This window comes from Lates calcarifer, linkage group LG23, assembly GCF_001640805.2.
Source record: "Lates calcarifer isolate ASB-BC8 linkage group LG23, TLL_Latcal_v3, whole genome shotgun sequence".
In the NCBI taxonomy this organism is placed as follows: Eukaryota; Metazoa; Chordata; class Actinopteri; family Centropomidae; genus Lates; species Lates calcarifer.
Genome location: NC_066855.1, coordinates 10,847,754 through 10,875,707, shown reverse-complemented (window position 1 = coordinate 10,875,707; position 27,954 = coordinate 10,847,754). Strand labels below are relative to the sequence as shown.

Below are 27,954 nucleotides of genomic sequence, written 5' to 3'. Positions count from 1 at the left end.
AAATGTCGTGTACAATTGAAATATTTTATTTTATAAGTATAGGTCAGTGTGCCTTAAAAGTAATCCTGAGTGTATAGATTGATCCCCCCATCATGGCACAATAGTACGGTCCAATAAAACTGTAAAATGTATTGTAAACATGTCACCACTAGAGGACGCACTACATCTATGTTCTAATAACTACCGTTATAATTAAAAAAAAAAAAAAAACGTTTGTGTTAATGCCAGGTTTTATTCTGTTGTTCGTTTTATTATATTTTGTTTTTGTCGATGTGTTGTTGAAACTGGGATAAAAACCTTATGGTTCATTTTTGTCGCAAAACAAAAATATATTAGACCTTCAAAATAAGAGCCTAATATATCTAAAGCTTCACTTGATTGAAATATTCATTCATTGGTATATGCATTTCTGATGTCACAAAAGAAAATCACGTTTAATCCACATTCCACATTATTCGGTGCCACAACTGATGAAGTGTATGAGGCAAGAGTCAAGATGCAGAGCGCTGCCCTCCTCTGGCTGCTGGCTAAACCACAGCCAGGCAGTTGGCCACTTTACCAAAACAACGACGCTTCTTCCTCTTGTCCCACATCACTCTGTGTCGTTTGGTCTTGTGAGGAGAGTGGAGCTAACGCGTGACGACTCAAGGGCGCTAAACTCTTACACAGCTGGCTGCGGTCTAGTCGACGAGTTTATTTTTGAGATATGAGTCAGCGTAACACAATATTCAAGGTAAGTGAGATTTCGCTCTCGAGAGCCCCGCGGCTAGCGAGCTAGTGCTAGCTACATCGCCAACGTTCAAGTAACTGTTACTAACGCCGCGCGTTTATTGTCATGGATACAGTAACTGCATTGCAACAGTAGCTACAATGCAGGTGTTGACACATTTGTCACGGGTAAAGCTAAGTCACATTATGGCTGATTTTAGTGGTTTAACCTGGCGTTAGCCGGTTAACTTTACATTGACATTGAGTTCAAGAGGACCCTTGATAGTGTGAGAGCTTACATCTAACCTTGACTTGCTATGTCTGCTCCGGTGATATAAATTGAATTGACGTTAACCGCATACTCATTAATGTATATAGCGTCAGGTTTAACGGACTCCTCCGTGAGTCCTTCAACCCCTAACGTCAGATTTGCCTCATTTGGTTCGGCAGTATTCCATGCAGTGTGCCAGAGACCGTGCACAAGACACGTTTTGAAAACTGGACAGGAACAACACGGAAACTGGAGCCACATAATCGGTTTTTTATGCGGAGATGGCAGCGTTATCCAAGAGCCACGACTGCGCTGTGTCGTATTTAGTGGCTAAGCGAGACACCGGGCTGCCTGGTCTGTGCCATTGTTGTCTGCGCTGCTAGTTATCTGCAGACCCCATCTGTCACACAGAGACTTCTCCTGTTTGACCTGCTTATTGCAGACAGCTTGCAGCGTGTGAGACGGATTAACCTAGTCCTGTACAGTGTGTGTGAACAGGGATGTTTCTGTTGTTTAAAAGGAAAAATAGAATGTGATTCGGTCGGGGATGGGCTGTCCTCCCTGATACCAGCTTTAAAAATGAATGCTATCCGTCTAGTATTATTTGATAATTGACAGATTTGTAATCTTGGTATGTGTCTCTTAATTGTAAAGTCAGTAACAGAATAAGATAATCAAAAACATAATCAAAGCTACTTTTTCTTTAGTATGTGGCTGTAAAGAAGATCACAGCCAGCCTCAGCTAGTGGGTAAATGTTGGATATCGATACGTGCTTATTGGTGCTTTCCTAAGAAGCTGAAATTCCGATCATGCTGACACATATGTTTTGGATAATAGGATAGATATCATATAAGTTTTTTGTGAAGACTAGAAAAATGACAATATATAAATATAATGCAAATATTTATATTTACTTGCATGGAGACTTTAATGTTCCGTTATGGTACCTTCACCTGTTACCTAATCTCTGCAGCTCCTCATTCTTTAACTGTTTTGTTTTGCTTCCAACAAAGTCACCCCATCCAGTTGAGTACTCTCGGTCATTCACCTTTTTGAAAACCCAGTTTCCCTCATCAGTGTGCATGTCACCCACTACCACCACCACAACATTACCAGAAGGCATTGGTTCAAAGTGCATTCATTCACTACTGAACATCATTTAGGCAGGAATGTTTTTTGCCAAGAGGCGTGCATGTCTGCGTCTCCGCTGGGCATATTATTCACAGAAAGATGGAGCTGTGCTGTCCCTCAACTGATGGACATACTTTACAATGTTTGGTGTAAGAGCCCTCATTCATAAAATGACTCACTAACCTATTTCCCAACTAATGAGGGGCACTGGCTGCAGTGTTTTCTGTTAATTACATTTGTACTCTCTTTGCACTTTGTCCCCAAAAGAGCCAAATATCATTTTAAAATAACACCCAGTACTCACTGTACTAATCTGTGCAGGATATACTGTATGTTTGATTTGACTGATGGTAAAAGTAAAAGCTTGACATTATCCAGAGATGGATTGGTTATGGTCCTTTGCCTTTACTGCACAAGGCTTCAGACAAGTGTCTTTACAAAAACACAGAAACCAGAAAAAACAAGCCCAGTGTTTCCCACTGCAGTCACCACATCATTCACCTGCTAATAATTAGCCAGAAAACAATAATGAAACAACAGACCATGGCAGTGTCAGAGTTTTGTATTGTGTTTGTAGGTATTTGGGGCCCAGATGCTGCACACCTCCAGTGTAACAAAGGGTTAGCAAGACAAAAGCCAACATACTGTAGGACAACATGTGTGATGTGTATGTGGTTATTTCAGGTCACATAATGACCTGAAATTCTCCTGTCATAAACTTTCTGAAGCCATTTAAAGATTGTTGACTATTTAGATGTGCAGTACATAGCGAAAAGGTACATAAGCGTAATGTAACTGGAGCTCCTGTAAATAATAAAGTTTTTATTTTTTTATTTTTTTTGCTTGTTTTGGTAGCAATGTTATTGAGAGCTGTTTCTTTAATAAGAAACAATGTAGCTTATCAAAGTTTGTTTGAGTCAAGAATTTGTACATTTAAAGCAAGTTTTCTGTCAAAATTTGCTCTGAAAAGTTGAAATTGTTCATAAACAACAAAAATGTTTTCAAAGATGGATGAGTAATTTTCACATGTAGAGAAATCAGTTGTTTGATGTCTGAAGATGCTGTAGTGGCTCTTAAAATGAGGAAGTCTTCACTCGTCTGGTGAAGTGTAGCATCCTGCTATTTAAAATAGCTGCTCATCAGCTCAAGTGTGACTTAAACAAGACTTGAACAAATGCACTTAAGAGAGAGGCAAAAGGTAAAAATCAATATTAATAATGAAAATCTAGCAATTTGAGTTGTATAATACACTCCTCTTTTAAGTAAGACTCCTGGTCACCTGGTTTTTCAATGGTCATTCATTTTCAGATATGTGTATATGTAATTTCACAATACTTTCTGCTGGGGATTGTTGTCAGTTATTTGAAACATAGCAGACCAACCCATAAATTCTAACTCGTGTCTGAGGACGAGTGAAACAATGTTACCTTCACATTACCTGGAAAATCTGGCCTAATTGGAGCAAACAGGTGTTCAGTGAACCCACCTCATACTAGGGTCTTGGATCAGGTGGGAGGGGCCCACATTTCTTGCAGCTATTGGAGTGTCTTTGTCTTTCATGGTAAAATTAGGCAGGTGACGCCTGGTGGCAAATGTTACTGCACCAATAATAATAATGTATTTATATCAGAGAGCTGTATTCCCATTTTCTTTTTATTCAACTCTAAATTGGTCTGTACCTATATCCATCCTAGTAAATTCAGTAAGATAAGTAGTCTACGAAATTGTGGTTATTATTTTACCATTCAACAACTAATTCTTACATGAGGTTTTGAGGTATGACAGTACTCTTGCTTAGAGTATGAAAAATGCAGATTGCTTGGAGTGATGGTTGATATCCTTGTGTGTTGACAGCGTGCCAGCTAGTGGTGTGTGATCTGGAGGGAGAGCAAAGGACAGCAGGGAATATGGAGCTGTCAGATGGCTTGCTGCTGCAGGTCAACAATGGAGAGCAGTGGTGTAACCGCTGGAAACATCCTAATGATGACTCGGTAAGCCACAGACCCAGATCAGCCATTCATCTTCATAATGCAATTATAGGATCAGCATTGCACATCTTGTCAGATCAGAGGTGTTTAATCTTGTCTTAACATTGCATACGCTACATAGAACAAGCCCTTCAATGATATTTGTGCATGGTTTTTGTTTCAAGGACCGCAGCACCAGCCCCTCAGTCCTGCGATGTGTTGCCAGCACATGGAAGGAGGGCCTGCTGAACAGAAAGAGGCCCTTTGTTGGCCGCTGCTGTCACTCCTGTACACCACAGAGCTGGGTAAAGTTACACCACAGCTAATTAACTCCAACACGAGTTCATTTGCTATAGACTCTTGTCAGGTCCAGGTTATTGTTTGTCCCAACGTGAATGTATGATTAAGAAGAAAGGGATCAATATGCAGTGGACTGCACCTGCCATTAACTATGTTTATATATTTATGTTCAATGGCTGATCTCCATTGAACATTTAAATGCATTTTGATGAAACAACCTTGATGTCTTCTTTATATTCAAATGTAAACTAAAGCACAGACAGTATACTGTTCTTTTATTCCAAGGTATAGACTCTTACACAGGCATATTCATCCTCATTTTACTTATTACCTGGGGAATGTGCGTCTTTTTTTCCAAGCTGTCCAAGTCAGTATCACAGTTTGCTAGAATTAAACAACAGTTTGGTTGTTTCCATAATGTTTACAGGGACAAAGTGAAAAGCCTGCTTGGTATTTGTCAAAAACATGCTCTAAACACTGGACTTAAAACTTTCCTTTGGCATTAAAATTTGTCGCCATAGTTCAGACAATGAGCTATTTTAACATATTTATCATATTTCTTTAAAAGAAATATGTTAAATATGTTAAAAAGCACTAGCTAAAGCTACAGAGTAGGGAGCTTTCCTGTTGCAATGGTAAAAACAAAATTAGCGGTGCATTTTAATGCGACAAGCCAATAAAACTGCAGCGGAAACATGGCATGACCACGAGACTGACTTTGTGTAACTTCCCATGATGTCTGAGTCTCTTTCTTCCTGTTAGTAATCATTTTTGGTTTTGTTGCAGGAGAAGCTGTTCAACCCCAGTATTCCATCTCTGGGATTGCGCAACGTCATCTACATCAATGAGACTCACACCAGGTAAACAAAACAAAATCTAGTTTCACTTCGTTTCCACACTATTTTGCTCCTGAGTCCACTGGCCTGACAAGAGGAACATATTCAACTATTGAAACTCCATGTCGAGCTGGTTGGCTTTCACATGTTACTCTGGCATCTGATGACACTTTAATCGCCTTGTGCAACAAGAGCAAGAGCTGAAACTCCTCCTGTACATTACAGTCAATACATTACCGACAGGTCCTGGCCTTCCTAACAACCTGTGTATAGTAAGTCAAGATGAGTGATCTGTGAAACAGTGGAAAGCTAGACATATGAATAATTTACAGTGTTTGTCAGTGGACACCGGACACATGCATCCAGTGACTGACCTTAGCAGGCAAAACTCAACAAGACACCGTCATAGCTCAACCCCAAACAACATAAACATGAGCTTGGTGTAAATCTAGACATCTTTTTTAAGTCCTCAAGCACCTCAATGAAGGTGTATTTGTCATCATGTACCAAATTGCGAGGGAACAGCTGGAATAGATGTACATGTAGTTTTTATTGTGCATTGTATTAGCATGTAAAGTGAGACATCCCAGAGCCAAGATGGGCTGGCTGAAGTCAAAATGAATAAGTTAGTATTGTTAATTTTGTCCAACACAATCACTATTCAATTATTTGACCTTAACAAAGCCATTGTCATTGTTGTGAAAGCTGTGTGTAATGGATATGTCGGCCAGAGCCTCTCTGGTTCCTGAAAATGTGTTAAATTACCAGGAAATCTACGTAACCAAACACGGCAAGTTTTGTTTTAACAGACCGACAGTCATGGGTGTGTAATGTGTGTGTGTGTGTGTGTGTGTGTGTGTGAGAGAGAGAGATAAGTGTGTTCACAGCTTCTAAATCAGATATCCCACACAAAGCATTTAACTGCATGTATTAGTTTATGTTCACACTCAGTATATTTGAGAATGTATGCTCTTCCTTGCATGTTCCTTTGTATTCACTGGTGCATGTGTGCGTGTCTATGTGTGCTCATGCAGACAGCGGGGCTGGTTGGCGCGCAGGCTGAGCTATGTGCTGTTTGTGATGGAGAGAGATGTCCACAAGGACATGTTCGCCAGGAACGTGGTGGACAATGTGCTCAACAACAGCAGGTAGGAGCCCACACAACATGAGATGTCTGTAAGAATTGTTCCATCCAGTGCAAACCCCGGTCTTTGACGATGGCACTGTTATGAAACTCTACACTTGCCGATCAAGTGGACAAAAGCAGACCAGATTAAGTCAAATTCAGATAAGAGTAATAGAGCACTCACATGTTTTGAGTGATGGTGTTCGTAGGCTTGAAGATGAAGTCTTGTGTTTGTGCTCTGCTTTTGTCGATTCCAGAGTGGAGACTGCCATTGTGAAGGTGGCCACAGATGTGGATGCTGCGACCAGCCAGACTGGCCAGGAGCACAAAGCAGTCAGTAAAGTGAAGCAGAAAGCCAGGGCCTTCCTCCAGGAGATGGTGGCTAACATTTCACCAGCCTTCATCAGGTACATACTCTGGAAATCTGACCTCAGTTGCTTTTCAGTCACTGATTGATATTACCTGGCTTATAGGAATATTGTAACACTCTCTCGTTGTACTACAGTCAGATTTATTCTACTGCAGAATGTTACCTTAGACTAAATTGGACTTTGTTACTACCACAGTTACAGTTTTGTTTCTCTTCTACATCTTCCCTTTTCTTTTTCTTCAGGCTGACAGGGTGGGTCCTCCTTAGACTCTTTAATGGTTTCTTCTGGAGCATCCAGATCCACAAAGGTCAGCTGGAAATGGTCAAGAAAGCTGCTACAGAGGTCAGTAACAAGTACACACCAACAGAAAATGGATTGAACTGTCACAACATGATCTTCCACAAAATGTATAAAAAAGTGTTTTCCATGCATATTGTTATATATTTTTGACAGACAAAATGTTGCTCTGATATATCCATTGTCTTGTCTTTACAGCAAAATGTGCCCATGGTCTTCCTGCCTGTTCATAAATCTCACATTGACTACCTGCTCATCACCTTGATCCTGTTCTGTCACAACATCAAAGCCCCACACATTGCCGCTGGAAACAACCTAAGCATCCCTATCCTCAGGTAAAAGGCCCATGAAGCCTCATGTCAGGTTTGATCTAGAAATACAAAGTGTATCTCCGCTCTCTGTAAGTGAAAAGACAAAGATGAGTTTTATACGACAAGAAATATAATTCCCTGGAAACAGATGAGAGAGGAATTCCAACTCAGCTAAAGCACAGATTTTACGTTCAAGGAATTTAAAAAGCCGGGTAGCTGGCCTCACAGGTTGTAAACCTGTTTTATCCTAACTTGCCTCAAATCATACTGATCTTCTACAGCACTCAGGTGCTTATAAAATAGGCCCCAAAGTATCTGCATCTGTAACCTGAACCATCTTTACATAAAACAACAAAATAAAAAAATTCCCACCTTGTGCTTTCTGGATTAAGATAGGATGAAATCTCTCCTTGCACTATCACAATTTGGAAAATGACATTTGTTGACAGCAACAGATAATGTGTCAGTGCAGCCAGCTGAAGATGATAAGAACGACTGGTGCCAAGAAAGTTTAGTCTGATAAAACAGTTTTTGTGTTTCTCATTCCAGCACTCTGATCCGTAAATTGGGAGGATTTTTCATACGACGGAAAATGGAGGAGACAGGGGATGGAAAGAAAGACATTTTGTACAGATCACTCCTACATGCAGTAAGTCCCAAGAGCCTATTTATCTTCTACAGAAAAGGCTGGTTTAACATGCCGTTCCTGAATTAAGTTATTCTGTGGGCTTTTTTAAAAAAAAAAAATGTGTCATTATATAACTGCAGGTTGTCTTCATGCTTCTCTGCTCTGTGCTCTTTTCATTCCTGAGTGATGGACAGGGAGAGTTAAAAGCTTTTGTTATGTAATGTTAGCCCAGCTATATTTTCCTCTGTTTCTAGTTTTAATTTATTGGCTTTCCACACTTGCTTTCTCGCTACAGCTCACTTTCACACATCATAGCATTTTACCCTCTGAAGAAGTCATGTAGACACTACCACAGTCCTGTAATGTATGCTGTAAAACTGTAATGGTATTTGGCTGGAATATACTGCTCCTCCTCACTGTACTGATCTAGATCCAACTCATACACTATCAGTACTCTGTTCTTCAAACTCCTAACCCACTTGGACCCATGGTCAGTGACTCAATAACCGGTATACAGTATCACATGATGAGTAGTAGTGTGTGCTGGTAGTTGTGTCCATTTGTAGTTACAGATGGTCACAGCTTTGACTCCTGTGACTTCCAGCATTCTGGTCAGGCTTGGGTAAAATTGTGGAGGGATAATAATTTAAGTTAAATGTTGTTTTAAAGCAGTGTCAATACAACCACTTTAAACACCATGAACATGATTTTTTGGCCAGTAATTTAAGCCTTTCCAACTGTGACACTGGCTGAAATGTATTTCCGTCCTGATAGATTTGTTATGCGTCTCAAGCAAGGCACTAATGCAGAGACTACATGAGAAATTAGAGGCTGATTAAAACTGGAATCTGAACCTTTTGCTCAGCTCAAGTATTTGGTAATGTGGTTTAACAAGCTGCTGCTAATGAGAAAACCTGAAGTAGAACTAATGTGAATGACTGTTAATGTTAATATTAATACTTTGTCATCATAAGCTGCTTTATACGAATAACTAGGAGACTTAGTGGATTTCTTTAATTGTACCAGTCTATCAGAATTAAGAATGGCTGTTAAATAGTACATCTGGAGTTTGTGGGAGAGAGTTGAGAATAATGAAACACAGGCTGTGTTTTGTTGCTCTAAGATAAGTTTGTATTGTGCCTGTAAGATAAGAGCTATCGGCTGAAGACATGAGCAGCTGTCAGAAATGATTATCTACATATCTTATCCCATTGTGCATCCAGTAGTTTACCTCGCATCCCGCCAGACAGAGTTTACTAATTTACAGCTTCAATTGTGGAAAGTGGACCAAGTAGTACTTATTTTTGACTTGATTTTGAAGATAAGATTTCAATCTGGCAGTCCTGTGTCGCTCACAAAAATGTCATTATCCAAACTCCCCCACAGGCAGAAATGCTAGCGATAAAAAAGAATAGCCATGTGCAGCTCTAACTCTGGTTGCTCCAGAGAAAGCTGAACCTGGATGTCTGTCCTCTTCACAGCTTACTCTAAATGCCACAGAATCTATTTCAGGACAAAGCGTCTCTGTGGCAGGAGACAGCTATATACATACAGTGCTCAGGAGGATACCATTGCACAACATGTTTTCCTGGGCACGTGCCCAGTTCCCTGAAATGTGTCCGGGAGGTCAAAGTGTTGGTGACCACCACTCATTTTTAACTTGTATGCAGGCTGCATGTACAGCAGCTGCACAGCCTTCACTTTGCCTGACCTCCACCTTGTAATGGAGTCAATGTTGTTTTTAACATTGAAAACTTTTCAACAAATTAGATTTTCACTAAAACTGTTATAACCTTTATACACAGTGTTTGCTCATTAATCTCACTGGAGCATCTCTTGTTATTTCATCCATTTCTCTCTGTTTTATCCATTCACCCTCAGTACACAGAGGAGTTGTTGCGTCAGCAGCAGTTTTTGGAGGTCTACCTGGAGGGTACACGCTCCCGCAGCGGTAAGCCGTCTCCAGCACGTGCAGGCATGCTGTCCATCGTGGTAGACACACTGCACACTGGGTCCATCCCAGACGTGCTGGTGGTGCCAGTTGGCATCTCCTATGACCGCATCATTGAGGGCAACTACAATAGTGAGCAGCTGGTAAGTGCTTGCATGATGTCTGTTGTTTGTGTACACTTTTGCCCTGTCATTTAAAAATTAAAACACAAATGATAGAGCTGAATTTTATTTGGCTTTTGAATTTGTGACTTAAGGGCGAAATCAGGGAAGAAAGATTTTTATTGTAGTGAAACATGCATGTGAACTTCTCCATCCCTCTAGGGCAAGCCCAAGAAGAATGAGAGTTTGTGGGGAATAGCATGTGGTGTGTTCAGGATGCTGAGGAAGAACTACGGGTGTGTGCGAGTTGACTTCAACCAGCCCTTCTCCCTGAAGGTGATTGATCACAGATCTACATCAGCTTTTATACAAGAATTAAATGTGTTAAAGTGTTTAAAAGCTTCAACATTTCATGAACCAAAGAAAATTTTGTAAAATGTCATAATCATTATTATCATTATAATTTGTAATGAACCTTTTCCTGTGTCAAATGAAGGAGTACCTGAGCACCCAGAGAAGCCGCCATATACCCCCACCAGAGTCCCTGGAACACACCTTGATGCCCACCATTATTTCTGCACAGTAAGTACACACACACACACACACACACACACACACACACACACACACACACACACTTCCCCACTTCCCACTTGGTGAATCTTCATCTAACCGGTGCACAAGGTCCCACCTGTAACATCAAGCCTCATGTTTACTCTTGACTTCTTCCTCCTGCTACTTCACAGCAGGCTCTGTTATCGGTCATCTGAGCACAGCACTCGAGTTAATCGACAGGGGTCACTTCAGTTCAACTTGGCCCCTTCACAGTAAAATTGATATTGTGATATTGCACGTCCACAAGGACAGCAGTGTTTCATGCTAGCTGGTCTGGAGTCACAAGGTCAGAACTCATGTCAGCAGAGGTGATGTAAAAACCTTTTCCACCCATTAATGCAAACTTCATCAAACGCTATATCGTTAAAAGGTTGACTGTGACATGTAATGACTGTGCCAGAAGCTCGGAAATAAAAGACACTGAAAGTGAGCAGAAACAGCCCCAGGCAGGTAATGGTAAATAAATATTATATGTTATATTTTTTGAGTCTACCCTTATAATTAGAACAAAACATATTCCTATGGTTTTTAATAATTTGTCATAGTTTTAATGACGATTTTGAATTTGACCAAACCCTTCAGCAGCATATTTTACTAATTATAAGCCCCAGTTCAACAAGAGAGAAGGTGACTTAATGAGTGCAATGAGCTGGTAGCAAACTGTATGTATACATGTTGTTTCTATTATTCTCTCAGGCCTGATGCTCAGCTGTTTGAGGGGCAGGAGGAGGAGCAGATGAACAGGGAGCTGCCCGAAGACATCTTCAGACGACAACTTATTAACAACCTGGCCAAGCACGTCCTCTTCAGTAAGTGATTTTACTACAGCATGACTCATCCTAAATCCCACCAGGATGCTACATTCAGCTAAAAGTAAAAAAAAAAAAAAAAAAAAAAAAAACGCACTCTCACTCTCACTCTCACTCAGTAAAATGTCAGAGCGCATGGTTTCTGCTTTATTAGACCCTCCTCTCTTATCTTTTCTAAGCACAGAGCTCTCCTTTTCATCTTGTGTTAAAGGTGCACCTGCTTACTGGAGCAAAGGCAGCTCTCATGAAATACTATCCATCATACTGCCTCCTTTAATTGAAATCCAACACAGCGCAGCATCAGTCCATCCGCCTCACATCACTCAGGGCGTTTTGCCCCTGGGGCAGCACTACAGAAACCGGTTCTCCCCAGCTCATTCAGCTGCATTTTTTTTCTTTCCCCCTCGACCAATCACAGAGTCTCCAGCTGGATGGCATGTTGTTTTTAGCCAATAGGACAAAAGGGGAGTCTAGAGAGGCAGGAGAGGGGAGGAATGCAATACCAGTGCTCACAAATGTTTTACACCCTTGAACCTGAACTATCCTCAAGATGACCGCTAATAAACTTTGTCCTCAGACACAAGCACACACGCTACAGTCTTTTATCTGTGTATCTATGCTGTCAATACAGTATAATCAACTCATTTGGATCTTCTTAACCCTGTGAAAAAAAGAAAAGAAAAAATAAAACAAATCTGGTTCATTCCACTTCTTTATATGATGGAGATGTTTTAAGCCAGTAATAAGCCATTAAGCCATATTTGTTGTCTTGTCTCACATAGTAGTCATGTTATTGTCTTAGAAACAAAGAAACATAAATGAGAATGGATGCTGTTGGAGAGTTACATCTTTAATTGAAGTTTGAGCTCTACCATCTGCCCTCCAGCTGTGTGCCATTACTTTCAAACATAGTTAAGACAAGTCAGTTCTGTTGTGTTTTTCTCATGATACCGTCTTTGTATCTACCTCACAGCGGCTAATAAGTCCTCAGCGATCATGTCTACCCACATTGTGGCCTGTCTGCTGCTATACAGACACCGACAGGTAAGTCTGGCTCGTCTTTCATTTCCTCTCTATCTCCTCCTCATGTGCTGTTCTGCCAACTGCATAACAACCCCCCACTCCACTCTTTCTATTCCCCTTTTCTATTCCTTTTAATCCACCTCTGTTCCTCAGATTTCCTCTCTTCTTTTTGTCTCTCTTTTTTTTCTTGTTCATCCACCTCATGCCCATCATGCTCCCTTCCTTAGACCAAGGTGATTCAAATATCACATACCTCTGCATGGTAGTAATGAATGTCTTTCTCTGTTAGACATCTCCCTCTTCCTGCATCCACTCTCACCATCTCTGTATATTAGTGGTAGGCCTCTGCCCTCTGCAGGCACACTCATGTAAGTGGGTGACAGTGGAAAACTATTAGCTTTCTGTCAATCCCATTTTAGTATTTTGTTGTCCTGAATCTTTGTGTTGATAAATTTATGAGTCACCAAATTCTGGACATGATCTACATTTCTTTTTTCAAAATTTTTGAGCTTGTGTTTTGTCTCCTCTTTGCTCCAGGGGGTGGTGCTATCAAAGCTGGTTGAAGACTTCTTCAACATGAAGGAGGAGATCCTCTCACGGGACTTTGACCTGGGCTTTTCGGGGAACTCAGAGGACGTGGTCATGCGTGCCCTCCACCTCCTGGGAAACTGCGTCAATGTGACCAGCAGTGCAAATCGCAACGGAGAGTTCACTATTGCACCCAGCCAAACTGTACCGGCGCTGTTTGAGCTCAACTTCTACAGCAATGGCCTTTTCCACGTTTTCATTTCTGATGCAATCATTGGTAGGTTGAGCCAAGTTGCTCTGTGTTTACTGTGGTGTCACTAATCTTTGCCATTAAGCTTCATAACTCTTGAAAGAAAAGCTTCAGTAATGTGTTTGAAAGTAATATATAGTTGATCTAGATGTTACTTTATCCCACTGAATTCCTGTCATGTGTCTCCAGCCTGCAGCATCCTGTCACTGCAGCGAGAGCTGCTCGTGGAGTCAGAGTCTGATCACCAGTCTGGTGGTCCCAATAGCCTCCCTCTCAGTCAGGAGAGGCTCATCCGCAAGGCTGCTGGGCTCTCCCACTTCCTTATCAATGAGGTGGCAGTGGCACCTGTAAGTTCCACCTTCTGTCCCTCATATGTAAACTGTCATAATGAGCAGTGTAGTAGTGAGAAATTTTGGGGGAAAACTTCACCTAAATGTTGGTTGTTGCTGAGAAAAACACTGTTTTCTTTCATGTTTCCCTGCCTCTCCACCCCACAGCCTTGTCAGACTATTTACCAGGTTTTCCATGATGCAGTGACCCGACTGATTCAGTATGGAGTTCTCTATGTAGCAGAGGTCAGTTTACACTCACAAACCTCAATGCTGAGGGACGAAAATGGCGGGAACCACTGTGACTAATGTTGGAGGTTGACTCATGGGCTGTTAACTATAACTGCCAGTGTGTAATCTGTTTCCCATGTCCCAGATGATCTAATTTGTGTTTGTGTGTGTCAGGAGGACCAGGAGGAACTGAGTCCCAGCCCCACAGACGAACCGTGGCCCAAAAAGTTCCCAGAGCCTCTGTCCTGGAGAAGCGACGAGGAGGATGAGGACAGTGACTTCGGAGAGGAGCAGAGAGATCGCTATCTAAAGGTTTGATTTAGAAATTCTTGTCTATTTTAAAGTGTTCAGAATCACTGCCATGGCACATTAAAAACCTGCACTGTCTAAACTCTAAACTTGTTTGTTTTGTTTGATTTCTGTCAATCAGGTGAGCGTTGCCGCAGAGCACCAGGAGTTCTTCATCTTCCTTCAGCGACTGCTCAGCCCCGTGCTGGAGGCCTACAGTGGGGCTGCGATCTTCGTCCACAGTCTGAGTCAGCCCATGGCTGAGTCCGACTACACCCAGAGGCTCTTCAGATACCTGCTCACCCGCACAGAGAGAGGAGTGGCTGCTTACGGTAAGACTGAAATATTTCCCCACATACAGTGCTGTAGTGACATTTTAAACCACATCAAGTACTTGAACTAATGCACTAACACAAGACTAAAATATGGACAGAGCCAGGTCCCATGGCAAAAATAACCCTGATTCTAAACAGTAAATTAGCTGCAGATTACCTGATGAATAACTAGTGATTTTTAGAAATATAATTTCATTAATGACCTCTAGTATATCTACATTAGAATACCTTTTATAATCCGTTCTCTTCATTTTCAGGTGAAAGTGCAACTCATTACCTGGTTAAGAACACAGTGAGGACATTCAAAGAGCTTGGGGTAAGTGTGTTGAATTTAAATTGTTTCAGCATATAAATTAAGGTTAACACCTATATAAACTGTACTACCTGGTTAGTGTTTTTCTGGCAGTTTTTGAAAACTGTAGTGTTAGGTTTGGGTGGTGTTCATGTTCCTCCAGCTGGAGTCAAGTTGTTCCTCCTGTGTCATTTTTCTGTAGGTCCTGAAGGAGAGAAGAGAGAACAAGGTGACCACTCTGGAGCTGAGCAGCACCTTTCTACCTCAGGCCAATCGGAACAAACTCCTGCAGTACATCTTAGGTTTTACACTGCTGTGACCGAGACAAATTTCAGCCCAGCTCAGACCCCAGGCTCCTTCCAATAAAGGGCTTCTACTGGTTACTTCTAAACAATCCCAGGTGCTACTCTGTGGAAAGCTTTTACCAGGAAGTGCCTTCACGTAAAAGCCGCTAACTGTTAGCTGTTAGCCAGAAGAGACTTGAAGCCAGTCTTCCCTTTTCGTTCCAGTCTATGACTCCCTGTCTTAGAACTGTGCAGCTGATAAAACACATGTATTGTTACTTTGAAGAGGTACGTCTAGGAATCACCCTCTCTTTGTGAACTTTGCCAGTGACATCAAGAAGTTTTAATACGATTAAAATTTTAAACAAGCAGAAAATGAAACTGAAGCAGGTTAGTAAATAAGAATCACTTTTACAGCAGTCTGAACAAAACAAGCTGCGTTTCGTCTATACAAGTTAACAAGCAAAATATGCATAGAAAATAATGTTAAACGTAATCAACGACAAAGATATTTTTATGTTAAATCTGCTTGTTTGTAAAACTGCTGTATTCTCTCCAGTGCACTCGTTATCATGCAGTAGAAAACATGTCAATATGTAGTTTAATGAAACAAATTCCTGTACATAGACCACAAGAGCAATGTCTCTTTTTTTTCAGTGCATTTACATACATGCACTGTGGTGTCATCAAATTTCATAATGTATAAACCTTCAATAGAAAGATTTGCTGACTGCTGGGAGATACATTTCCCCCACTAAATGCGTACATATCCAAATTTTCATTTAGATCCTTTAAATCCTCCGTTCAAACAGTTAAGGTCGGTTATTCTGCACAGTCACTGGTTTAGAATATCAAAACAATAAGCACCAAACCAGTTTAACTATTCAAAAATATTTACATGGCAAACACGAAATGTACCTGTTCAAAGTCCACCGTAAGTAAAGCCTAAAATGACAAATGTCTACAGTTAAGTGCATTCAAACCACTAATATCTAAGTGCATTCAGTTAAACATTTCATCATGGGTTTTGATGAAGAGTGACCTTGATATTTGTGTTTGTGCAACACTTTTTTTAACCACTTTTCAATGGATGTTGAGCACAGCACTTAAAATACTTAAAACCAACCATCACATCCACTTACGTTCAAATGCAACAAGCTCAGAAACAGGGACAGCAGAGATTTGGGATTGCCATCAGTTTTTCCTGTATAATGAAGACACACTGTATAAAGCTTTCATAGCACCAGTTTTCTTCTGATGGTTGCGCATTTCTAAGAGAGAGGAACTACATAACTACATAGTCCACTGTGTAATCCACTTGAACAATAGGTCAGGTCTTTGAACGCAAGTGAGAACAAGGTGTTTCTCTTGTATTGTCAAGAAACTTTTAAAAACGAGGAGGACGTTTTTCTCCTTTGAGTTGTTTACTTTTAAATACAAAGGTTCAGAAGACAAATAATACTGTCATCTTTAACTGTCAGGTTTGCCCTTGCTATTTTCCTGTTATTCACTTCAGTTTTTTTGGACCTTGTCTTACTTTCTCGAAATCATATTCTAAAAATGTAATCTAAACTCACTTTAAACTAGCTGTAAGTAGATCCTGATAATTGAAAATATTTTGCTCTAAAATGTAGGTACAAAAGAGTGTCAGGCAGACTGGGAATCAAAACTGGTAACAGTATGTTCATCATGAAAATTAAAAACAGTCTACCAAAGTAAAATATGTAGAAGCTGTTAGGCGAGCCTCACTGCACAGTCCCTGCACAGTTAGCTGCAAACGTTTTCCGTTTTATTGTAAAATGACTTAGTTACACAACAGGACTCTTGTCTTGTTTGTTTATCTGACTAGACATGACAGGAGAAAGGAGTGTGTTTGGAAAGGTCAGAGGAAGTCAAATGAACCGTTGTCGTGATTGGAAGGAACTTCTGCTTAGATCTCAGACTGAAGATGTGAAGATGGTGTGAATGTTAAAAGTCAACATTCTCAGTCTGTCGGGGCAATAAAACAAAAATGGGAGTTGGGTGTCTGATTGTAAACATTTAAAATGAATATTTACACTGGAAGATTTGGTAATTTAAATGCTTTTTCTCAACATTCAGCTTTATTTAATATTAAAACTGCATATTTGAATGCAGCTCGTCAAATCTATCTGTGGAACAGCCCATGAATTAAGAAGGTTACTTGTTTACTGATTGGGAAATGACACCCATAGCATGTTGAAGAACAGAACGGTATGTTACTTAAAGGGGAATGTGATCAGAGTACACAAAAAATGTGTCCATGCTGAAACTTAGTCAGAGCGTTTAGACATTTAAAGCATTTCTGAGCCCACGATCATGTGAGTCCCCACACTGAGGGACCCCTCAGTGGACAAAACCACTTAATACGTACTGTACTGCATGTTTCCTCTGGTCGCCTTTAATCATCGACTCTTCAATGTGAACTCTACTTAACCTGGGAATTGTATTTTACAAGTCTACTGTGTGAATTATGTTGAAGAGCAGGATAGTTATTTGTGTAGGAGATAAAATGTTGTTACCTCTTGAATGTATCTCATCTGTCCCCCAAAAGGTCAGTGTGATATTGTAGAAGAGTCGGTACAGATACATGATATTATATGTTCCCCGGGGGGAGGGGGTTGTTGAGACTCATTGCTACTGAAGCTGCATTAACAACATCCCTCTACAACTATGTACAACTTTGTAGAATAAAAAAACAAAAACAAAAAACAAACATGCCTGTATCTGGGGAGCAGGTGCCTTTTAATGCACTGTAGTGTTCTTTGGTTGTGTTTTTCTTTTGTTGTGTTTTTGTGCATGTTAACGAAGATTATTTTGTGTAGAATCCAAAAAGAACGCTGTAGATTGTAACAAGACAAATACACACACAAGTGGAGAGAACTTGTGGTTACTATAAGAACAATCACCAGCTACTAAAATGAATCACTTTTTTTTGTTCTTGCTTTTTCAAAGCAAAGCACAATTGGCATTACTATTTTGTTTTTAAATAAATTAATGATAGACTAACAATGGTCTCTTGTCTGTTGTTTTATTTTTTTGGGGGGGTATGCATGTCTAGCATGTCTATTTTGGAGGCACTGAGAAATGCTAAATGATGTGAGTGCCCTGCTAGCCTAACAATTAAGGAGCTTACCACACAGCCAAAAGTTTGATCCTGCTACACCGAATAACTTCGTGTCATTTTGAGGAGGGAGGGCTGACTCTTTTATTAAGCCCATGGGAGGACAGGAGGAGGATATTTGGAGGACTGAGACGTACAGAAGCTGCTGTGACAATGAGGACAAAACAGAAGCGACAAGTGTGCGTTCTTCTACCCAACAAGCAGCACCTCGACTGTACCGTCAGGGTGAGTGGCTCTGTTTTATTGTCTTTAAACCTAATTCATCACTTGGAATACAAGAATGTATGTACCCCAGATTTACTTTCCCACTTCTATGCCAGAGTCAGGACATAGACCACAACTGCTTGATCAAATTGACTTTTTAAGACTGATACTGGTTGTAGGGCTTATTTATGACATAAATGATCAAAATGTTTGTTCTGAGTGCAGTGGAAGTTATTGTAAACATGTTAAAAATAAATTAGTTGCTGATTTTACAGTGTGTATCTGTGATCAAGGCGGGATAAACGTCATCATATCAACTGTCTGATACCTAATACTCAGTAAAATATTGATATCTTGAGGCTAAAACACTGTATCACTGAACTCATAGCTCACAGGATAGACTCTGAATATGTCTTGTAGCTCTCATGTACTATTTATTCTTATTGTGTGTGTGTTTTCAGGTGAAAGCCAGAGGCCACGAGGTGCTGAACAGTGTGCTGAAGCAGGTCGGCGTCAGTGATCTCCAAGTCTTCGGCCTGGCTGTTCTCAGAGGTCAGTTAGCCTCCGAGTGGGAGTTAAAGTGAAAGTGTTTTCACTTCATTTACTGTGGAACGCTGAAACTAAGGGAGGCTGCTCGTGATGAATGAACTTACTGTAACAAAAAAATATAGAATAGGGATAGAAACTCAATGAATATGTGCATGTTTCCCCTCAGATAATGAATATCTCTTTCTTGAATTGGGCCAAAAGCTGAGCAAGTACTTTGGCAGAAGATGGAGCAGAGGCTACACAACAGTGAGTTGTTTTCGCTTCAGTTCTTGTAGCATTTTACAGCTTAATGAACAGCAGGTCTTTGTTACATGATTTTTTTCCCCCCACAGATACAAACAAAACTGCCCAGAGGTATAAGCAAAACCAAATTTCTGTTTGACTGATTTATTTCCTCTACATTCTCAGGTTCCATTCATCATATTTCTGAGAGTGCAGTATTATGTAGAGCATGGGCAGCTCATATTGTAAGTTCATCTCCCATCAGCATCTTTTTCTGACTCATGCATATTCATCTGTCTGCACATAGAAGCTCTGCCCTAGCGACAGCTCTCAAACTTCCACGAAACAAAGATAACCTTGGTGATTTGATCTCGTCCTTGGTCGTTTCAGGAGCAGCAAAGTACAGCAGCTCTACTACACCGAGCTGAGGCAGAAGGTGCTGCTCTCACAGAGCTGCCATCAGGAAGCTTTGTTCTTCCAGCTGGCAGCCTCTGCGCTTCAAGCTGAGGTGGGAGATCTGGAGCAGAAAGACGGGGACGAGGAGGAGGGAGAGGAGGGAGGACACAGGCGTTACTTTCTTCCCTGAAGATTACTTCCCCTCCTGGGTAAAAACAAATAAAAATAATGAAGTGACCATTAGGATTTAACCTTGGAAATCATAATAACTTTATGTATGTGTGTATGTAACATGGCGTCCTCAGGTGATAAAGCGTCGTGGACGAGACTACCTGTTCCAGCACGGCCCTGTGTTGCACGGTGAGCTGAGAGGTGTGTCACGTAGCCAAGCTGTCCTGCAGTTTATAAAAGAGGCCAGCAGCCTGCAGGACGGACCCGTCACCTTCTACAGGATGAGACTGGTCAGACTGCATCGAGTCACACTCAGTGTTTGAGGGAAGACACGCAGAAATCTGCAATTTGCAATATTTTAAGCTGCGATTCTTCATCTGCTTTTTTATGTGCAGGAGAAAAAAGAGCTGAGAAGTTCGATGCTTCTTGGTGTGGCAGTGAAGGGAGTTCATATTTATCAGGTGGGTCAGTGACAGACATCTTTAAATAAACTTTCCCACTGAGTTAGCTCTTATTATAAATGTCATTTGTTTTTTTTTCTCAAGGGCGTGGAAGGGAAACTGTGTCTATTGTATGATTTTTCCTGGACCGATATTGAACGTTTCACTTTCCAGGTTGGCTGTAAAAGTACCAAACACACCTAAGCATATTCATGTTCTCATAAACTTGCATATTGTCACCTGTACAGTGCCAACTCTTCCTCTTGCTCTCCAGGGCAGCAGGTTTGAAATCGCCGCAGTGGGCTCTCTGTGCATCCCTAAGCTGGTGTATTACACTCATTCAGCCTTCCACTCCAGACACATCCTGAAGCACCTCAGTGACAGTCACCGGCATCACATCAACACCAGAGATGCCCACGAGTACATGCAACAGCTGGAGGACATGCGGGGTCAGCAGGCTCAGGTCTTTCTTTGTGTCCATGAGGTAGCAGCCTCCATATTAAACTCCAAGTGGCTGCAGTGTAATTGACTTTATTCCTCCTCTCAGCAGGTTTTTTTCATTTCAGTTAGAGCATCTGGTACCATCAACTAATCAGGGTCAAAGCAGCTCTAAAAACAAGCGTGAAAACCTGTGTCTCACAATCTCAAGGTGTTGTCTTTTTCTTTTCCTCTGTCTGTATCTGCAGCCACTCAGTTCTGCAGAGAGGCCTACATCTGCGACGCAGCGGGCTTAAGACAGAGACTTCAGAGCAGCAGCCTCACATCCTCCATGTCTGACTGCAGTGCTGCAGCGGAAACAAACACAGCCTGGTCCAAAGAGGAGGAGGAGGAGGATGAGGAGGAAGATGAAGGCTCTGTCATAGGTCAGCTGAGAGGAAAAAATATGTTCTATGATGCTGCAGCTCTCCATGGTCAAATGCGTTTGTCAGCTAATTCCCATCTTATATATTCTATGCTGCAAAGGGTTTCTTGGAATACATAATAAATTAGATGCTCCTGATTGGTCCATTAATTTGTGTAGAAGCCGACTTGTCACTCTGACACACGTTCCTCTTGTGGTATTTTCTGAAAATCAAGAGGGCACATTGAGCATCTGTGTTTTTATATTTACTGAGGCAGAGTTTGAGCTGCACATTGACGAACCAGAGGAGGTTTTTGTCGACAACCCAGCTGAGGTGTCCTGGCTGGCTGAGCTGGTCCACGGCGTGTCCGTCGATGGACCCTTAGTGTTACCCTCCTCGTGGGCAGGTTAGTCTAAAAACAAAGCAAAGACATGTTTAAAATAACACAGATCATGCGTTTAGCATTTCATTCATGCCACATAATTTTATGTCCTCTTGCATGATCAGCTGTCACCATGGAAATGAAACAGGTGAGCCAACTGCAGGTCTCTCTCTGAGACTCAATCATTTCCAGCACAGTCCAGCATCAAAGCTTTCAGGGTTTTCTCTGATCTTTCGCAGGTTCTCAGGAGGAGAGCTGATGAAGGGGTTTCTGTGGACTAATGTACAGTCAGAGGCGAGAGGGACTCCTCACATGTTCTGCAGACCCCCTAATACCACTGCCCTGATACTCACACTGCTTTTCAAATCAGCCATCATAGACCTGACAAATTCTGTACCTTATGCATACATTATACTCATAACCACTGTATGGTTTCTGTGCAACACTAGCTCTAACAAATTCCTTTAACATCCTGTGTGTATGTAATGATTCACTTTGTTTTTTCAAAATTAATTATGACTTTTTAGAGTCAGCATTCAGGCCATGATTCTTGCTGTCTGGGGACAGGTGATGGCAATATGTTTTTTAAACTTGTTAATTGGATTTGTTGTACCCAGCATCTTATATCCCACAAACAATTATAAAAAGCTTTTTTTTTTTTTTTAATCTGAGCTTTAATTAAAATTTCACCTTTGAATTCTGTTTTGTGCATCGGTTAATCATCACTGTGAACAGATAGCAGTGTTTCAAGGTTGGGAGGATGGGGAATGCCTGATTTGCTCCTCATTTCTTTCACTTTCTATTTTCCTCTATCTCCCTAATGAGATGTTACTGCTTGTTGTTGTGTTTTCCCGTTTGTCGTTGTGATTTGCATTTCACAGCCACTGTAGATCACATGAGACTTAGCATAGCCCAATGAGTTTGTTTTTTAACAACTGCTTTTTTGAACAATGTAAATACAGCTTATTTCCGTTCATCTTAGAAGTCATTACATTTAGATTCATCAAGTCATTTACATATTTGCAAAACATAACTAATTAATCATTTTACAAGGAAATCATGGAAACTTATTAATTCATTAATCAGGAAGCTGAGTTTCCCACATAATAGCAGCAGTAGCAACACTTGAACCAATGTTCTGTGGGGTTTATTTAATCTTTCCACCAACTACACTGATGTTCGTGTGGTGCTGAGCTGTCACATCTTGTGAATGTGTGTAGAACAGATTGATAAACGTGATCGTTCAGTCAGCCAATCAGCGAAAGGCTGTGACCCAAACACGGAAGCAGCTCAGACAGCTACGAAAGCAAAAGTTAAGGCTCTTCCCTTAACACAAAAATGCTGCTATAAACCTTATTACATGTGTAAACAGCTAAAAACAACAGAAACACATGGTCACGTCGTTTTCTCGAAATGTCTTTCTCTTGGTTCCGTGTTGCTGTGGCCCTGTTTTTTGCGGTTTTATCGGTTGCTGTCGCCATCGTTGGACCTCAGCAGGGTGAGTGGATTAAATATGATGAAGCTGAATGTGTGAATTGGTGGGAATGTCACTGTAACACTGTCTTGGTGGAGAAGCAGTGAACAGTTGTCCGTCTTGGGTGTAGATAAAACAGGTAACCGATGTAATGTAGACTAACAGCGCCCCCACCTGGCTCTTTCTCTGCTTGTGTTTCTTGTGTAACGCCGTTTCTTCTCCACAGCGATGCCGCGTCCTCTGCCCGCAGTCCTCGGTGTCTGCTCTCTGGCCGGGATGGCGCTTGTTTGGAGGGACATTAGCTCGAAGTTGAAGGGTGAAAACCGGACGTTAAGCAGTCTGCTCAGTCAGTATCTGGCGGTGAAGGCAGTGGGCTGGCTGGGCAGACGGCAGAGAAAGAAACTTGAAGCCGACACGCTCAATGTGAAGCAAGTCCAGGAGGAGACTCTGCTGAAACGCCTGAGTAAAAACGCAAACACATGTTATGGAAAACAGTATGACTTCTGCTCAATAAAAGGTAAGAAGAAAAACATGACAGTGTTAATGGACAGTTACTGGCGTGTGGGCATTTGCACTTCAGGCTGGTGTAGTGTAACAACCTGCACGTGTTATAAAACAACCTCTCTCACACACAGGTTTGTCCTCTGACTTACTGTGATGTAATGTACAGAGTCTGCAGGTTGCACACTAAGACAATGACAGCAGGGCTGGAGCCAGGATTTTACTAAGGTTATGGAACCCCACCCTCCAAGATTATTTTAACAAGACTTGACATTAATCTAAGGTTGATTTCATTATCAGTCAACCAAATATTTCATTGTTGTTTTCTTGATCTTTGAAGTCTATAAAATGTGGGGGGAAAAGTGAATTCAGTGAAGTCAGAATTCCTTTCACTTCAAGGCAATGTTTTCAAGTTGCTTATCAGTCAAAAGACATTCATTCTACTTTGATATATGGCAAGAATTGTGTAACATTTTGAGAAAGTTATCAGAAGAAAAACCAGAGAATATTTTGCATTTTCATTATATTATCTATATTCATTATATATATTTATTTAGCTGTTATTATTTTTTCCAATTCAATTTCATCAAATGTTTTTTCATTCTTTAACCACATCTCATGGTCTTCAGCAAAAAGACAATTTAAAGAAAGAAATTTAGAAATTAAATAATCTCTAAACAAACTTTTACTTTGACTTAAACTAGTTGTTCACAGTTACAATGGTGTCATTTCAGACAGCGTTAGCTTCCGAGCACGTCACCCCATCACACATATGAGCACTACCGAGATCTCATCAGACGCATCGCTGCAGGAGAGGACAAGGTGGTCATTGCTGAGAAGCCCCTGATCCTGGCCATGACCTCTGGGACGTCAGGACCCAGCACCATGCTGCTCAGCACCAAAGACACCAACACTGAGTTCTTCCTGCAGGTGAAGCCACCGCTTGGTGTTAATGATGTATTGTGCCCTGTGTTAAAACTGATAATAATGATGCTTATTTGCGTGTTTCCACCAGGGAGTGGCTGTGTGTTTGGATGCCATGCGGCAGGCGTTCCCTGCAACCGACAGCCTGCAGCGCACAACCAAATTCTTCTACACACCTACTTTTCGCCAGTCTGAGGCCGGCATTCCCATTGGACCAAACTCCTCCACACCAGCCTCCTCCCGCCACATGCTGAACCTCTACACCACCCCAGCACCCGCCTTTCGAGGTACAGTTAACATATGGATTAACATGGGTCTTCATCACAGTGTGTAATTAAAACTTAATGCAAAGTAGTTTCTGAACATTTTTATGGTCCTCTTTTAGTTTGCATCCAGAACGTCCATCTAAACTTTACTGTCCCCTTTTCCTCAAGGTTCCCAGTGAGAAGGACACCCTCTATCTGCATCTCTTGTTTGCTCTGAAAGATCCCAGTGTAGGAACGCTGGAGTCCAACTTTGCCTCCACAGTTTTCTATGCTTTCAGTGCCCTACAGGTGCGGCATGGTTCCCTTCATTATTTATTAACAGTTGCACTGACCCTGTTAATTCGTTTGATAAGCTAATGATTAGAAAAGTCATCTCTATCTGATCTCCTCTCTGTCCCATAGGATCGTTGGCAGGAGCTTGTGGAGAACATCGAACGAGGGAAGGTCAGCAGCGCTCTGGGTCTGGAGCCCAAAGTGAGGGCCAGGCTCGAAGCTCTGATGAAGCCAGACCCAGAGAGAGCCGCTCAGCTCCGGGCCCACTTTCAGGATGGCTTCAGGGGGATCGCCAAGCGTCTGTGGCCTCACCTCCACCTGGTGCTGGCGGTGGACTCAGGCTCCAATCAGATCTACGGGGAAATGTTGAGGGAGAATTACTGCCAGGGAGTTCCTTTCTACTCACCCTTTTACGCTGCTACTGAAGGTCAGAACCAGTATGTGAGCTCCTCTAAATGACAAAGTTTTGATGGTAGAGTTGCCAAAAAATCCCCTAATCTATGGTCTAATAAGCATATTGAGCATTAAGTATGTTTTAAACAGGATGTAAATATCAAGAATGAAGCGCTTGGCCCACAGCAGCACTCCTCAGTGAAGGTGTATGTCAGTGGCATCCTTCGACCCAAAAGCAAATGTAGGTTACAGAGTCACAAATGCACAGAAGAGTTGTGTGCTCTTCTTCACTGTTGGCTCAGTAAGCATTTAAAGATGCCACTTTTGGTTCTGATAACTCGTGAACGCCATTTTTGTAATGTTGGACAGTTTATAATTCAAATGATTAATTGTTTAATCCAAAACAAAGTGTCAGCAGCATTAGTTCTGGCCCCAAAGAAGAGACTGATCTCTGAGGTTAAATCGAGGCCTAAGCATAAACGAGTTACGGCACCAATTAAAGATTTTAAAGATTATTTTTGTAATTTATATCTTTACAATTTAGAAAGTCATGTATCAGCTTTAATTGAATGTACGGGCCCCTGCAGGTCTAATTGGGGTGAACCTGTGGCCTGAGGAGCCAAACAGACGCTATCTGCTGTGTCCTCGCTCCATGTTCTGTGAGTTCCTGCCAGAGAGCAGCCTGGAGGAGGAGACACCTCCCACTCTGCTGATGGAGGAGGTGAAGGAGGGACAAAACTATGAGCTTGTCATCACAAACGCCTCGGGACTCTTCAGGTATGAAAAATGCTGTTTATATTTGTTTTCCTTAACATGGTGTAGTGAAACATCTGCCAGTCAGTCTGAATTATAATGCAGTTTTGTTTGTCAGCTCCCTGAACAGAGGGCTGTGTGGTCTTATTTAAAGGGTAATTGTCAATTAAATGCCCTTCAATATGTGCGAGAGTGAGTGAAATGATGCCCCATAATTACTTTGTGTCACTGGTGCTGTGATGTGGTTTCACTTGACTGCACTCCATCTTGACAGAATGATCTAATGAGCTAATATCAAGATTTGTGCTCTGGCTCCATCAGACAATCTGATATGTGATTATTGCACATTAGATGTGTTGGGCAGTTGCACAGCTGACACTGGTGTTTGCTGTTTTACAGATACCGCATTGGAGACATTGTGAAAGTAGTTGGATTCCACAATCAGTGTCCCATTGTTGAGTTTCAGTACAGGTACATGTGTATCATCTCAATACATGCTGCGTGTAATGAATTTCTAGTTGTTTTGTTGTCTGCTTGAGTAATTCTTACAGCTAAATATTTTCCCCCTGCTCCTGTCTCCCGTCAGACGGGGTCAGATGTTGAACGTTCGAGGGGAGAAAGTGTCTGAGGCGTTGTTCCTTGATGCTCTGAAGAAAGCTGTCGCCCAGTGGCCAGGAGCTCAGCTGGTTGACTACTGCTGCGCCGAAAGTGGCATTCTGGGTAAGAGGAAGACATTTTTTAAAGCTGTGGATGTGAGCTCTTTTGAGTGATAATGGATTTTACTTTACTGCGGTGTTGTAGGAGATTCAATAGGCGGCTCAGATCCCCATTACCAGGTGTTCATAGAGCTGAAAGGTGTGAGGAACCTCACAGAGGAACAACGATACAAGGTGAGACAATCCTAGAAAACAGCAAACATACACAGCATGTTTGCACGTTAGCATGAAGATGAAATCTGAATGCTGCCTTACCTCCTTCCTTCCAGCTGGACATCTGTCTCCAGCAGGACTCGGCTGTCTACAAGTCTTTCCGCATCAAAGGCAGCATCGGACCAATGAGGGTGCAGCTGGTGGCGGAGGGTGCGTTCAAGGAGCTCCGTAAGCAGATGATGGCCTTCTCAAACACATCACCCAACACCTTCAAAATGCACAGAGTGCTGCGCAGGAAAGAATATGCTGATTTCTTACTGGGAAAAACGGTTTCTTGAAATCTCCTGTTGTGGAGAATGAGATAAAACGTGTGACTCTGACTGTGGTGAGCGCTGACTGACTGAACGACACATCTCAAGTTTTTTATCGACTTTTCATGAAGGAGCTGATGAATTGTGCCTTTAGCAGCTGTTAAATACAAAAAACACATCATTAAGTTTTGACCGTTAAAAGTGTTCATTTGACTGATTTATATTCTCAGCTATATTTATAATTTTATTAAAGCAGACTGTTAAACTTATTGTAGTTTTGCTCAATGAAATGTTTCAGGACCCCATCTGACTTCCATGACAGTCAAAGTTAAACCATATGCAGTGCACATACTGTAACAAAGATTCATTCTGAGTTATGGATGGAAAACTGCTGAATACGTGAATTTATCTACAGGTGATATTCTTGAGAAAAAAGTATTTCAATTGGGTATTATGAAGTTTCAGTTTCAGAATCATTTTGATGGTACTGACTTGTAATAGCATGAGTGTTTCCTCTGTCATTCCCACTTTGTGCCTCGAACACTTGTTCTCTCTCTACGTAACTTTACAGAGCATTGTGTTGCTTTAAGCTTTTAAAACATTTACATTAGTACATATTTTAAACGATCTTTCCCTTTCAGTAGACACTGACTAGTGTTACTGAATATTTTGGCATCACTAAATACACATTGTCCCATAAATTCAGTCACTGGGAAGAGTAAAGCAAAATCTGCCAAGATTTACATCAAAAAATAAACCACTTATTTACCTAAATCGTGGAGTGGGGCAGCAGTGCAACAGATGAAAAACATCCTAAACTCACTTACTTAGAAATTCTGTTATATTTCTGCATGTAAAA

The 27,954-nt window shown here is 41.4% G+C and overlaps 3 protein-coding genes across 3 annotated transcripts; all 3 read left to right on the top strand.

Annotated features, from left to right (window-relative positions):
* Positions 1-473: 473 nt before the first annotated feature.
* Positions 474-16,686, top strand: gpam (glycerol-3-phosphate acyltransferase, mitochondrial). The gene is made up of 21 exons (XM_018703313.2): positions 474-733; positions 3,966-4,102; positions 4,264-4,383; positions 5,165-5,238; positions 6,249-6,362; positions 6,598-6,747; positions 6,954-7,053; positions 7,207-7,343; positions 7,869-7,968; positions 9,829-10,041; positions 10,222-10,335; positions 10,496-10,581; positions 11,311-11,423; positions 12,397-12,467; positions 12,984-13,251; positions 13,414-13,571; positions 13,722-13,799; positions 13,959-14,096; positions 14,215-14,404; positions 14,665-14,723; positions 14,902-16,686. Exons 2-21 carry the CDS (start codon positions 4,019-4,021, stop codon positions 15,016-15,018), a joined length of 2,484 nt encoding a protein of 827 aa, XP_018558829.1. The 5' UTR covers positions 474-733; positions 3,966-4,018; the 3' UTR covers positions 15,019-16,686.
* Positions 16,687-17,197: 511 nt separating this feature from the next.
* On the top strand, positions 17,198-22,713 carry LOC108901716 (FERM domain-containing protein 6-like). Its single transcript, XM_051066561.1, is given in 16 exon segments — positions 17,198-17,215; positions 18,192-18,350; positions 18,791-18,881; positions 19,045-19,113; positions 19,211-19,254; positions 19,287-19,345; positions 19,491-19,680; positions 19,682-19,705; positions 19,802-19,957; positions 20,063-20,128; positions 20,213-20,281; positions 20,382-20,556; positions 20,794-20,970; positions 21,227-21,355; positions 21,457-21,479; positions 21,571-22,713. Coding segments are annotated over 16 exon segments (1,491 nt in total). The 3' UTR covers positions 21,613-22,713.
* On the top strand, positions 22,610-27,364 carry ghdc (GH3 domain containing). The gene is given in 12 exon segments (XM_018703324.2): positions 22,610-22,829; positions 23,032-23,322; positions 24,041-24,070; positions 24,073-24,236; positions 24,322-24,522; positions 24,665-24,784; positions 24,899-25,196; positions 25,750-25,939; positions 26,315-26,386; positions 26,502-26,635; positions 26,717-26,805; positions 26,901-27,364. Coding segments are annotated over 12 exon segments (1,896 nt in total). The 5' UTR covers positions 22,610-22,744; the 3' UTR covers positions 27,123-27,364.
* Positions 27,365-27,954: the final 590 nt, after the last annotated feature.